The 14,762-nt window shown below is 38.6% G+C and overlaps 2 protein-coding genes across 6 annotated transcripts in view; one reads left to right on the top strand and one right to left on the bottom strand.

Annotated features, from left to right (window-relative positions):
* Positions 1–6,834, bottom strand: part of C6H12orf4 (chromosome 6 C12orf4 homolog) — a 40,325-nt gene extending 33,491 nt beyond the window's left edge. The window contains exons 1-3 of one of the 2 annotated variants that reach the window (XM_059403776.1): positions 6,749–6,834; positions 4,975–5,169; positions 3,132–3,277 (exon numbers count right to left, since the gene is read on the bottom strand). In XM_059403776.1, the coding sequence (XP_059259759.1) occupies positions 3,132–3,277; positions 4,975–5,152 (324 nt within the window). In that variant the 5' untranslated portion in view covers positions 5,153–5,169; positions 6,749–6,834. The remainder of the gene's footprint in view (positions 1–3,131; positions 3,278–4,974; positions 5,170–6,748) is intronic. The other variant, XM_059403777.1, reaches the window with a different exon arrangement.
* A 280-nt stretch (positions 6,835–7,114) lies between these two features.
* The window catches only part of RAD51AP1 (RAD51 associated protein 1), a 28,388-nt gene continuing 20,740 nt past the window's right edge, over positions 7,115–14,762 (top strand). For 2 of the 4 annotated variants that reach the window (XM_059404951.1, XM_059404950.1), the window contains exons 1-3: positions 7,115–7,290; positions 9,901–9,950; positions 13,856–13,997. In XM_059404951.1, the coding sequence (XP_059260934.1) occupies positions 7,274–7,290; positions 9,901–9,950; positions 13,856–13,997 (209 nt within the window). In that variant the 5' untranslated portion in view covers positions 7,115–7,273. Of the gene's footprint in view, positions 7,291–9,900; positions 9,951–13,855; positions 14,005–14,762 lie in introns of those variants that run through there. The other 2 variants (XM_059404948.1, XM_059404952.1) reach the window with 2 other exon arrangements.

Raw genomic sequence — 14,762 nt, 5'->3', positions numbered from 1 at the left:
TCAGACACACTTTAGTAGGCCATCAGAACCTATGCTACCAGGCAGGTACATCCATTGAAGTACAGCTCTGTTGTCAGGGGGCAATGGTCCTCTAGAACAGAAATCCCTTACATAACAGCAGGGTATTCGGTACATCTCTGCAGAGATGGGACAGACATCCTTCCTTGGAGCTGACCCTCACTGTATCACCCAAAGGTATCATCACTTATATTTATAACAATGACTCGGGGTCCTCAGGAGCCTGAGATCAAGAGCTGCACACTCCTCCTACTGAGCCGGCGAGGTACCCCTGTACTACATTTTTAGAAGATCTTTGTTAAAAGGTGGTGAAGGCAAAAGTTTCATGATTTAAATATATTAGCATTTGAAACATCTGCTAAGTCCATTTATAGTAAATGGAGCTCCTTCTTTCAAAACCAAGGTCATCAATATTACTGTAAACATTATGCTCTTTCACCTTTTTACTGATGGTCCCATTATCCTTCTCAGGTGACTGTAACACTGTTTACCCATACACTGCAGCAATGCGGTAGCCCCCTTTCTGGGGCTCATCATACTTGGATTCTTCTGATCTCTGCAAGGCTGCAGCTTCTAATCTCTCCTGGCTTTTTGGTGACTTGCAACATAATTTCTTTTTCTTTTTTTAACTCCTTTTTAGTTGCTGATTCCTACATTTCTTGAGCTTGTACTAGCTGTTCAGCTTTTATAATTTTCACAGCCTGAATATATCCAGTGGGTATAACAGTATTTGGGTCCTCTCGGTTTTTTTCCTGATAGTCAAGATTTCCATTTTTTTACTTTCAGAATTAGATTCTTCGTCCTTTCTTTCCTTAATTCTTTAAAAACAAACAAGCAACTATACTTCTAGTATTCTGGCATTGTTAGAAAGCTGAACTCTATGTAATGTGGGGTGCTATGTATCTTCTAAATTTGCAGAGGGTGAGAACAGATTACTTGCTTTATGGAGGTTTGTTGATTTTAGTTCACAATAAATCCATAATCTTGGGAGTAAATGAATAAGTATAAAGTGTTTTTATTTTGTTATATTAATATTATTATTATTACTATTGTTATGATCATTAATCTGGAAGATAGTCAAATTCCTATTTTTAGAATGGCTAATACGCAGAAAAATAAGGAAAACCATAAATTAGTGAATATGGTAATTACAATTTATAATAATATCAACTTAAACACCTAACCAGTCACTGACCTAACATTTGGGAAGTTGTCTCTTTGATTATACCAAATCAGGGCTGGAAGAGGCTCTGCTTCCAGATTTTGTATCAAACCAATAGCAATCCTAGAAGAGGGGTTGATTGCTTTCTTCAGGAACTCTTGGGCACTCTTCCTCCCCCACCTTCTCTACATGCTCCCAGGTATTTACCTTGATCCCAACACTAACTGCACAGTGTTACTGGCTACAGACTTCTTTGTTTCCTTCCACAGAGCATAAGCTCCTTGAAGGCAAAGACTTATTCTCAACTGTGTGCCCAACCCATTTTAGATGTACAAAAAAATACTACTTGAATAAATTGAGTAGAATTATTCTTTTACTACATCTTATGTTCTTTCTCATCAGCAGAAAGATGTGGTTTTAAATAATAATTATTACAGGTGTATCTTTTTTAATGCACCCGTGTTCTTAATATTTAAAATAATACATGTAGGGGCGCCTGGGTGGCTCAGTGGGTTAAAGCCGCTGCCTTCAGCTCAGGTCATGATCCCAGGGTCCTGGGATCGAGCCCCGCATCGGGCTTTCTGCTCAGCGGGGTGCCTGCTTCCTCCTCTCTCTCTGCCTACTTGTGATCTCTGTCTGTCAAATAAATAAATAAAATCTTTAAAAAAAATAATAAAATAATACATGTAAATAGTATCATCTTTTTAAAATATACTAGGAAACCTTAATAGGCATGAAGGAAACTGCTTTGAACAATAAAATATGACCCCATAAAATTGATTTTTTTTAAATTTTTTATTTTTTATAAACATGTAATATATTTTTATCCCCAGGGATACAGGTATGTGAATCACCAGGTTTACACACCTCACAGCACTCACCATAGAAAATTGATTTTTAAATTCTCATAGACCGAGTTGCTTAAAGTGGTATGTAATTCACTCATTATAGCTTGCAATTATTGAATTTGTCTGTTTGTGTAGTTTTGTTTCTGGCTCTCTAACTCAAATGTAAATTCATTTTGTGTCTATCTCATTCACCATTATATGTCCATATTTTTTCACATTACACTTCTGAGAAATCAGAATGTGTCTTGTACTGATGGTATCTTGGTATTCTATCATTGTTTAATTGGTGGTGGTGTTCTATCTCAGTAGTAAATAAAATAAAGGTATGTTATGATAGATGGCATCTTAGACTTTATGAAATAAGATATATTACTTAAATAGAAAAATGATGACATTATGTAACTATAAAAATGACAGTGAGGGAGCACCCGGGTGGCTCAGTCAGTTAGTGACTGACTCTTGATTTTGGCTCAGATCATGATCTCAGGGTTGTAAGATTAAGCCCTGCATCGGGCTGCGCACTGAGCATGCAGCCTGCTTAAGATTCTCTCTCTCCCTCTGCCCCCGACCCCCACTCACGCCAGTTTGCTCTATCTCTTAAAAAAACAAAAAAGGCAACAAGAATAGTGAGGATAAGTGAGAGGACAAAAGTAAAAGCTTAAAATGAACCACTACTGCTAGCTTAAGGTTTCCAGATGCTACAGGTCACCGGGTTAAATTAGAATTTCATATAAGAAAAGAATAAATTTTACTCTAATTATGTTCCATATAATATGTGGGGTATACTTACAGTAAAAAAAAAATATTCATTCTTTGGGATTTGAGTGCCCTGTATTTTTGATTGCTAAATCTGCCAACCCTGTCCTGGTTAGAAATACAAAAGTAGCTGCCCTTTTACAAAGACATTACATAAAGTATTTTGTGCTTACCCTCATACAGGAAGGAAGCACATGAATGTCAATACAGATCATATATTATGGAATAAAGTCTAGTATGTCGAGAAAAAAGGATTCCGCAACTGTTTCACTATTACTTTAGCAATTTAAAAGCTTCATTGAAGTCCAGAATATCTCTGAAATTCACAATCTTATCTATTTTCTTACCTCAGCATAAGCTTTGGCCCATGAACTGGCTAGCTGATGTAAATCTACTTCACCGGATTTCACAGCTTCCAGGGATGCTTCGGCATCGCTGTCATAATCCCTGAGGGATTCTTCTTCTATAAACTGGCTTAGAGCTTCTTTTAAGTCTGTAACAGGGATAAGAAATGCCAACATCAGAAAATCCCAACATAAAGAGGGAACATTTTACCTGGATAGGTCTTCCAATGTGAAATTTTATCAAGCTTGTATCCTTAACTGAATGTCTAAATAAAATAAAATTAGCTTGGGTATCATTTGACTAGTTTCACAATTATTTTTCTTTACTATTACAGGTTATTGCATTGAGAATGGTTAAAACTCTTAACTCTTATGTATAACCTTGACACTGATTTAAAAACATTACTTTCTTAAGTCTGATTTTTCAGTTTGAAAAGAAAAATCTGAAAAAGAAACTGAAAAACTAAAAAAGAAAAATCTACAAATTTTCAGAAGGTTATCATATTTAAATAAAAAAGCTTCCTATATATAGAGTTACATTCTTTGAATTTGAAAGAGAAATTGGGTGATTAGCATATTAAATGGATTTAATTGGGATGATTTATAATTCTAGTTTTAGCAACCCTACTTAGAGATGATATAATGGAAAGAGCATAGGGATAGAAATCAGGGTATTTGTGTTCTGATTTTGGCTCTGTCACTATGTTTGTAACCTTAGACCCATGGTTCTCAGTTTTTAGCATGCATAAGAATTCCCTGGAGGGCGTACTGAAATAAATTGCTACATGCCACCCCTAGAGTGTCTGATTCTGAAAGAATGGGGCGAAGCCCAAGAATGTGCATTTCTAACAAGGTTCCAAGGGATGCTGTAGCTTCTGATCAAGGAACAACCTTTGGGAACCACTGCTTTAGGCAAAGAATTTAACTTTTCAATGTACCAGTTTCCTTATTTGTATAATGAAATCATGTTAAAAAGTTCCTAGATTCCATTACAACTCTATGACCTAACATATTCTCAGCTTCAAATGTTTTTATCATTTGCGAGATAAAACACAGAGACCTTTTACAAATGATTTAATACAGATGACCTTATGGAATTAATTTAGGTGAGCAATAATTATTCAAAGATTAGTATTGCTTCCCTTCCATGATATCTCAGGAATAGAGGACCAGATCATTAAAAAGGCAATGCATTTAGCAACACAATTCTCTAATATCATAAGTAGTGATAACTGAAATGAATCCACCCAACTAAATTAAGAGAGTAAGCATTCTAACCCAAACCTTGTAGCTAATTTTTCATTTATTTTAATTTTTTTTTTAATATGGGGCATGAACTCACAACCTGAGATCAAGGCCTGAGCTGGGATCAAGAGTCAGACACTTAACTGGCCAAGTTGCCCTAGTGCCCCTATAATTTAATTTTTGTACTAAATTACTTAGTAAACAACTACAAGGGTTATAGAAAAAATATCAATAAATCAAAGGCCTGGGGAACCTTTTTATTCTAGGAAGCAATTAAACACATCTGCTGTTTCAAGCTTCTCAGGCTTAAGCTTTCTAATATGAAATGTCTAAGGAAAGAGACTATCAGAAAATAATAAAGTATTAAAAAATCCATCCTCAGGGTGCCTCAGTAGCTCAGTTGGTTAAGTGTCTGACTCTTGATTTTGGCTCAGGTCATGACCTCATGGGTCATGAGATGAAGCCCAGTGCTGGGCTCCACACCCAGTGGGGAATCCGCTTGAAGATTCTCTCCCTCTGCTCCTCCCCCAACCCCCACAAGCTCGTTGTGTGTGTCTCTCTCTAAAATAAATAGATAAATCTTTACAAAATCAGTTCTCACCTTTTTCTATAAAGCATGGTAAACTGTGCAGCAGCATCAGACGCCCATGTAAATGACTGGCATTCTCTTGAACAGGAAATTTGAGAGGCACCCTCAGTTCTAAGCACTGACTTCCTACTTTGAATTTATATACAAATTCCCTCTCTGTGTTGCAGAATCTTTCTCTGCTTTTCTTCATCTTCTTTGGCAGGATTTCTATAGAACAAACAAACAAACAAAACCCCAGCAGATTATAAGTCCATAAAAACCATGTTTCGTTATTGTTGTACCACTTCTAAGAAAATGTTCCACGACTCAGTGATTTTGTTTGTGTGACTCAAAGCTAATTATTTTTGGTTTTCCTTCACAAAGAAAATGAAGTGCTTCTTTTCTTTTTTTAATAAAAAAAGTTCCTTTTGAACTTCACTTAGGAAAAAAAAAGCCATTATGCCCATAAACTATTTTGCATACCTAGGCAGGATTCTCAATAATAGAGAGAGAACACGGAGAGAAGAGCAGAGAAGATTTTTAGGAAGAGATGACTAGGTGGACAGATAAGGAGTTTATGAAACAACTGGTGAATACGAAGTCAAAGAAACAGATCGGGGACCAAGAAGTGATCTTGAAGATCTTGGATGCTGTGAGTATGAGATCTTATTGGATACGGATGCAAGAAAGATGGTGTTAGGAAGATTTCCATGTGAGAAAAAGTACAGTATATCCCAAAAGGTAAATCGGACACTTCAAAAAGACGAAATTCTGGCCACAAAGAGGAAGAAGCAATATCAATTAAGGATTTATTTATCAGCCTCCTTAGTAGGCTCGCTCCATCTCTACACTTTTCACCATCAAATCAGTTTTCACAGTATTCTCCATGCTGAAGTTACAGTAATCTTTCCAAAGTGCCTATATGATCATGTTGCTCATCTACTTAAAACTTTTTGATCATATTCCATTGCTCTCAGGATAAAATTCAAATGCCTTCACCCAGTACACAACGTTTCTATTTCCACACTTCTCCCACCGAGCACCTGCAACCCCTCATCCTCAACACACAAATTCACAAACCATTTTCCAGTCATATTAAGCTCTTTTTAATACCAAACCTCTCTTTCCACTTCCAACCTTTTTGAATGATTTTTCTTTGCCTAGAGCACTCTTACTGCCTTTTTTCTTGGATAACAACTACTCATTCTACAGGTCTCAGCTTAGATGGGCACCGGGGAGTCTTTAAATTTGTAAGACTGTCATAAGGATTAATTGAGTAATAAATACGAAGCATCTGACAAACAAGATGATCAACAGATGAAGGCTAGTAATAATAATAAAAGTTCTCTAATACCGTAGTAATTTAAAAATCATAGGATACTGATTGAGTATACATGATGAAGACAAAGGCAGTAAGGGAACACAGTAAAAGGGAACTGAAAGTTAGGGATAAGTGGGTTACGATCTAATCTTGTTTAGATTCAGTATTTTCGATCAACAAAAACCATTAGCTCCGGTTTTAAACGGTTCAACATAAAACTTACTATGTTTCAACAAACTGAAACTTTAGTTCTCTCTCCCCAATTTTATGTTATTTATTTATTTTTAGCAGGGGTAAAATCAAGGAAGGTTTTCCGGGCAAAATTGGGATGGGATCCTGCCGCCAACAGAGAGCAGGTTCTGAGTGCAGGAAAGGGAAGGCAAGTTGCCGGCGCGAGAAGCTCTTGCCGAATGAGGACAACACCCCCTCCGTTAGGCGGATGCAGTCCCAAAGATATTCCTCGCTCTTGGTCCTGCGCTCACCTACCCTAGTTCCGAAGTCGTGAGCCGAACGCACACTCCGAGCTGTCAGTGAGCTGGGGCACAGGAAACATCAGCTGACTTCCCCCTTTGTTTTTACAGCCCACAGATCCGCTTCAGCAGATTCGCCCAGACCTTTTCCTCTTTCCCAACACTCTGTAGAAAATTCCTCGGTCTAAGTGCCCCCTTTTCCCATCCTACCTCAATTTAGTCATTAAAAAAACGTAAGAATGTGTATTTTTACTGTATTTCTACTGATTTCTAAGGAAATCCACTGTCGTGGCGAAAGTGCAAGGACAAAGCACAAACTCGGCTTTGGTAGACCGGATGCGGAAAGGCAATGCCTTGGGAACAACGAGAGCAAGCAGCTCTTCTCAGGGCGCATGCGCAGCTGCAAGAATGGCTGGTAATCATTGGAGGGCCGGTGGCAGGGGGCGGAGAGCTCCTGTGTCTGGTTTTGGGCGGGAATTGAAACCGCCGCTGTTGCCAACAAGAACTTGAAAGCTGCGAATTTTCAGCCTAGGAGGGGGCCATGGTGCGGCCTGTGAGGTGAGTAGTTCGTGACAGCGGCGGCGATGGGGAGAAAAAGCAGGAGGACGCTGTAAGCAACTTCGTCTACACCTGATTGAGGGGAAAGGGCCAAATAGGACGGCGGGTAGCGACGGTGGGCTGGGATGGACGGTTTCTGGGAAGCTGTCCAGTGTCCACTGAGAGTCCCCCAATCCGTAGAAGTATCCTAGCATGCTAACTCTTTCCTTCTCTTTGCCTCCCTTCGCAGCTATTGCGGATTCTTTTACCTACCCATTCAAATAAGCCCTGGTTATGTTAACGTTGGAACAGCGCTTTACATTTCACCTAGCTCCTGCTTGCGTGTTTTTTCATTTTTTCATCACTACAATTCTTTGATATAGCAGTTTAGATATCCCCGTTTTTATCGATTTAAACTCCTAGGCTTAAAGGACAATTCAGCTGAGTCCCAGCTAGTGAGTGGCAGGGTAACACTCAAACCTAAATCTTCTGGCTCTAGATCCTCTGTACTTTCCATTATACTGTTTGAAACTATTCCCCTTCTTAACCACCGTGGAGTGCTATGGAGGCCTAGAGTCAGGCACTCATTCAGAGAGTTTACTGGTTTACTGTACTGATTGTGGGGGGTTACATTCCAGTCAAGGGGTCAGGTTAGGGGACCACAAATCAATACCGCAAAGTGATGGAGAGTGAGCAGGAAAAACTTATTTTAAATAGTGTAGTTAGGATGCACCTCTCTGCAGAGATAATACATGATCCGAGACATGAATGATGAGAATGAGCTAGCCAGTGAAAATCTGGGAGAGTCCAGCTAGTGGGGACAAGAGCCAAGGCCCTGAACTTGACTATATTAGGGACAGAAAGAAGGCCCCTAAAGCTGTAGCATTAGCAAGCAGTGGAGAGAATTGTAGATTAGGTCAGAGAAATAGGTAGGGGCCAGAGTAGGTAGGACCTTGTAGGCTCTAGAAAGGAGTTTAGATTTTATTCTTTGTAGAATGGGAAGCCAATGGAGAGTTAAGTAGAACAAGGAAATCTAATTTTGGCTTTATAAAATTCACTGGATCCTGTTGGAGAAAAATGGAAGATGGGGTGACGAGAATGGGGACAGGGAAACCATCATATCATTGGATAGTGGTTTGGAGTAGGGTATTACCAGTGGACATGGAATGGGGCAGATAAATTTGGGATATATTTTGGAAATATTGCTGACAGAACTTGTTGGTGAAGTGAATGTAGAGGTAAGGGGAAAAAAGAATCAAAGATGATTTCACAGTATTTTTGGCCTGAGCTACTTGAATGGATGATCCTTGTACTAATCAAGGTAGGGAAGACTAGGAAATGGAACAGCTTTGAGTGTGGTGGATCAGGAATTCCATTTTTGAGCTCACGAAGTCTGAAATGGATTTAAACACCCATATAGCGAAGACATAACCCTCTTGTCTGGAATAGCAGTTGTCAAAGTACTGTCTACAGACCCCTAGTGTTCTCTGAAACCCTGTAAGGAGGTCCATGAGGTCAAAACTATTTTCATAATAATCCCAAGACATTGCTCACTTTATTCATCGTTCTACCATCTGGACTGCAGTGGTGGCATAACTGCTGGAGCCTCAGCACAAATTAAGACAGTGGCACAAATATCTTTGTATTCATTACTGCTGCACATTCAGAGTACAAAAAGAGAGAGAGAGAGAGAGAGAGAAAATGCCAGTTTCACTTAAGACTGTGTTTGATGAAACAGAATTCTCATATTATAGCTCAACTGTTGAGCGTACTTCTTTTATTAAGAGGTTTTATTATATTTTACTATTATTCAGTCTTCAGAGTTACTAAAGGGGTTTTCGTATTTTATTCAGCTTTCAAATTCTTTAACTTCAAAGAGTAGGAGAGTGACACAGTTACATATGCACAACATAAGCTACTTCTATAGTGGTTGTCTTCAGGGAAAGCACTTGTGAGACTGAGTTGGGAGCTGAACTGACCTCTTTTTTCATAGAACACCATTTTGTTTGAAAGAACTGGCCTACTAGGTTATTCACACTTGTATTTGGCAGAAGATAGACAAAAAAACCACAGTGCTGTTTTATTTAGTGCCTAGGGGAAGGGGGAAGAAAGTGAGTTCATTTTTTTCCACTTTGAATATCACTTTCTTCTAATGGCTCTCTAAAGTAGTAGAATTGTTTCAGGTGGCAGGTACAAGTCACTCACCATTGTTTCAGTGTCCAGTGCATAAAGAACATTATTTAGTATTGTGGGGAGATTTAAAAAAGAGAGACAATAGCTTTCAGTGTCAAGTTTATTATCTAATAAGGAGACAGAATGCACTGTTAAAGCATACATGTTAACAGGAACTTATAAGTGCCCCACAGCAATTAAACAATATGTAAATTGTGTTAATGATATTGATTGTTTTCACTTTGATGGTTATCTGAATACATATTTTCCTTATCAGATATATCAAGTATAGTTGTAATTATTTCAGCTAATGCTAAGTTCCAACTGTAAAATCCAACTCGTGTTTCAAGTTTAAGTATTCTTAAGAGAGTCAAAACACATTTTCCTTTACTCAGTGGTCTTAAGGATTGGAGGTGGGAAATTGGCATTTGTGTAATTAAATTTCTTTCTTGGTCATAGGCATAAGAAACCAATCAATTACTCACAGTTTGAGAATTCTGACAGCGATGGTAAGTGGAGGTTCATATTTTTGCTTTAAAAATTTGGAAATTTATTTTCTCAGAATTTATATAACATAGAACTCTAACATTGAACATATTGTCCAGGCGTATATGAGTTAGGGCTGTAAAAATGATGTTCTAAGCATTTGGGATGATTATGCTGATAATTACACTGACAAGAATTATGTAGGTAAGTGATAAATGAACAGGGCCAGGTGAGATGGCTTTTTAGATCTAGGCTATTCTAGGTTCATGTTTCTCATAGTGGGGTTTGTCTCCTCTTGTCCCTTTCCCTAAGAAGAAACACATTGTCTATTAAAACACAAATGTGTTACAGAATATAATGTGAAATCCCCATTAATGGTACAATAAATAAAATCTTATATATGACATATTCTTTATCTATTCATCAGTCAGTGGACATTCAGGCTCTTTCCATAATTTGGCTATTGTAAATAATGCTGCTACCAAGAACCATAAGATACCTGGGAATAAACCTAACCTAAGAGGTAAAGGATCTGTACTCGAGGAACTACAAAACACTCATGAAAGAAATTGAAAAAGACACAAAAAGATGGAAGAGCACTCCATGCTCATGGTCAGAAGAATAAACATTGTGAAAATGTCCATACTGCCTAGAGCAATCTGTACTTTCAATGCCATCCTGATCAAAATTCTACCGGCATTTTTCAAAAACTTGGAAAAACAATCCTAAAATTTGTATGGAACCAGAAGAGACCCTGAATTGCTAAGGAAATGTTGAAAAAGAAAAACAGAACTGGGGACATCATGTTGCCTGATTTCAAGCTTTACTACAAAGCTGTGATTACCAAGACAGCATGGTACTGGCACAAAAACAGGCACATAGACCAGTGGGACAGAGTAGAGAGCCCAGATATGGACCTGCAATTCTGTGGTCAAATAATCTTTGACAAAGCAGGAAAAAATATCCAGTGGGAAAAAGACAGTCTCTTCAATGAATGAGGCTGGGAAAATTGGACAGCTATGTATAGAAGAATGAAACTCGACCATTCTTTTACAACCACACACAGAGATAAACTTGAAATGGATAAAAGACCTCAACGTGAGGCAGGAATCTTACCAAAATCCTAGAGGAGAACATAGGCAATAACCTCTTCGACATCGGCCACAGCAACTTCTTTCGAGACATGTCTCCAAAGGCAAAGGAAACAAAAGTGAAAATGAACTTTTGGGACTTTAAGATTAAAAGCTTCAGCACAGCAAAGGAAACAATCAAAACAAAGAGGCAACCTACGGAATGGGAGAAGATATTCGCAAATGACACTGCAAAGGGCTGATATCCAAGATCTATAAAGAACTCCTCAAATTCAACACACACAAAACAGATAATCATGTCAAAAAGTGGGCAGAAGAAAGACATGAACAGACACTTCTCCAAAGAAGACATACAAATGGCTAACAGACACATGAAAAAATGTTCATCATCATCAGCCATCAGGGAGATTCAAATCAAAACCACATTGAGATACCTTACACAGAATGGCCAAAACTAACAAGACAGTAAACAAGTGTTGGAGAGGATGTGGAGAAAGGGGGACCCTCTTACACTGTTGGTGGGAATGCAAGTTGGTGCAACCACTTTGGAAAACAGTGTGGAGATTCCTTAAGAAATTAAAAATAGCGCTACCCTATGACCCTGGAATTGCACTACTAGGTATTTACCCCAAAGGTATAGATGTGGTGAAAAGGAGGGCCATCTGTACCCCAATGTTCATAGCAGTATTTACCCCAAAGGTACAGATGTAGTGAAAAGAAGGGCCATCTGTATACCCCTGTGTTCATAGCAGCAATGGCCACAGTCATCAAACTGTGGAAAGAATCAAGATGTCCTTCAACAGACAAATGGATAAAGAAGATGTGGTCCCTATATACTATGGAGTATTATGCCTCCGTCCGAAAGGATGAATACCCAGCTTTTGCATGGACGGGACTGGAAGAGATTATGCTGAGTGAAATAAGCAGAGAGTCAATTATCATATGGTTTCACTTACTTGAGGATCATAAGGAATAATATGGGAGGATATTGGGAGATGGAGAGAAGTGAGTTGGGGGAAATTGGAGGGGGAGACAAACCATGAGAGACTGTGGACTCTGAGAAACAAACTGAGGGTTTTGGAGGGAAGGAGGTGGGGGTTTGGGTGAGCCCAGTGGTGGGTATTAAGGAGGGCACGTATTGCATGGAACACTGGGTGTGGTTCATAAACAATGAATTATGGAACACTGAAAATTAAAATTAAATTTCAAAAAATAATGCTGCTATAAACATTGGGCTGCATGTATCTCTTTGAATTAGTATTTTTTTGTAGCCTTTGGGTAAATACCTACTAGTGCAATTGCTGGGTCATATATTTTTCAGCCATAAAGAAGAATGAAATCTTACTAATATGCAACGACATGGATAGAGTTAAGTTAAATAAGTGAGAGAAAGACAAATACTGTATGATCTCACTCATATGTGGAATTTAAGAAACAAAACAGATGAAAATGTCGGGGCAGTGGGGAAGAGAGTCAAACCAAGAAATACACTATTAATTATAGAGAACAAACCGATAGTTACCAGAGTAGGAGTGGGTGGAAGATGGGGGAAATAGGTGATGGGGATTAAGGAGGGCACCACTTGTGATGAGTGCTGGGTGTTGGTTATAAGTGTTGAATCGCTAAATTCTAATAAATTAATATTACACTGGGGGCGCCTGGGTGGCTCAGTGGGTTAAAGCCTCTGCCTTTGGCTCAGGTCATAATCCCTGGGTCCTGAGATCGAGCCCCGCATTGGGCTCTCTGCTCAGCGGGGAGCCTGCTTCCACCTCTCTCTCTGCCTACTTGTGATCTCTGTCTGTCAAATAAATAAAATCTTTAAAACATTTTTTTTTTTTTTTGTCAGAGAGAGTGAGCAGAGGCAGACAGAGTGGCAGGCAGAGGCAGAGGGAGAAGCAATCTTCCTGCTGAGCAAGGAGCCCAATGTGGGACTTGATCCTAGGATGCTAGGATCATGACCTGAGCCGAAGGCAGCTGCTTAATCAACTGAGCCACCCAGGCGTCACATAAATAAAATCTTTTTAAAAAAATTAATATTACACTGTATGTTAACTAACAGGGTAAATAAAAACTTGGAATAAAAAAAAAAGACCTGGAAGAAAGGTTAGGAATAAGCTATACTCTATATGTGATTTTGACATATTCTCTGCTATTAAGAGAATTTTGGTCAGAAAGTGTGAGAAGCGTTCAGTTAGATTACATTATACTTCAAAGTAGGTTTTGCATTATTCAGACCACCAGAGCTTTCTGTGAGTCAAATGTTTTAGTAATCCTGAGTTTTGAAGGAACCTGTTTTTTTGCTTTGGGCTCGACTTGGAAGAAAATAGTAGAGACTCTAACTTGTAGCTTTTTATTACTGTCATCAATAGGTCAGTAGATTTTTATAAATTGCCAGTTGTGTTCTAGACATAGTGGAGGTGGGGGGCAAGCCACAAGTTATATTCCTACTTGGGGAAGCTTGAAAGAGACAACATGTATTAATACTAATGCTGCAATTAAGACTACATGTGTCAGAGGCTATGCACACGTGTGTCACGCATGAGTGTAAAAGCTATAGCAACAATTTTATGTTGAGTGTCACTGAAACTTTATCAGTTTTTGCTAGACTGGTAATTTAAAAATAAATGCCACTAAAGCAAAGTTGAAAAGCATGAGTGATAATAAAAGTAAATAATATGCCAACAATACGTTTTACGTTGTGGCAATTAAACAAGTTTCTTAATGTTTAAAACTTGAATGCACACTGTAATGAATTTCAACTGCTCAGAAAATGTTTTTATTTCTTACTTATGAGAAGCAATTTCATAGACATTTATTTTTGATTCACACATAAATAGATGACTTTGTTTCTGCAACTGCACCTTTAAATAAGAAACCCAGAACAACACCAAAGGAGTTGAAACTAGAAACACGGAAACCCAAGCTGAAGAATCTCCAGAAAGAAGATGTCCCACTACAAGAGAAAACACCTAAAAAAAGGTGAGAGGTAAGACATAGAGTAAATATATATTAGATATGTTCATATAAGAGAGAGACAGATTCAAACTCTTGGTTTAAATTATTACTTGAGGGGCGCCTGGGTGGCTCGGTGGTTTGGGCAGCTGCCTTCGGCTCGGGTCATGATCTCAGGGTCCTGGGATCGAGCCCCGCATCGGGCTCCCTGCTCCGCGGGAAGCCTGCTTCCCTCTCTCTCTCTCTCTCTCTGCCTGCCTCTCTGCCTACTTGTGATCTCTGTCTGTCAAATAAATAAATAAAATCTTTAAAAATAAATAAATAAATAAATAAATAAATAAATAATTACTTGAGCAGGGCCTAGGTATTATTTTATTTAGTGGGTGTAGGAGAACAGGGATGTAACATTCATCCCCTTCTGACTTTCTGCCTTAGAAATTCACAAACATGTAAGGAAATGCTCATTTAAGTATTAAGACAATCATAATTACAACATTTAGGAGTTACAGCTTACTTTGGTAGGACTCTGTACCTGTCTCTAAAGTCCTCAAGTCTTATAAAGGTACTTTGTTAAAAATTACATTTGTAAAGGGACGCCTGGGTGGCTCAGTTGGTTGGACGACTGCCTTCGGCCCAGGTCATGATCCTGGAGTCCCGGGATCGAGTCCCACATCAGGCTCCCAGCTCCATGGGGAGTCTGCTTCTCTCTCTGACCTTCTCCTCATTAATGCTCTCTCTCACTGTCTCTCTCTCTCAAGTAAATAAATAAAATCTTTAAAAAAAAAAAAATAA

This window comes from Mustela nigripes, chromosome 6, assembly GCF_022355385.1.
Source record: "Mustela nigripes isolate SB6536 chromosome 6, MUSNIG.SB6536, whole genome shotgun sequence".
Lineage (NCBI taxonomy): Eukaryota > Metazoa > Chordata > Mammalia > Carnivora > Mustelidae > Mustela > Mustela nigripes.
Note: the sequence above shows the minus strand (reverse complement) of the source record. Positions and strands in the feature narration are given on the sequence as shown.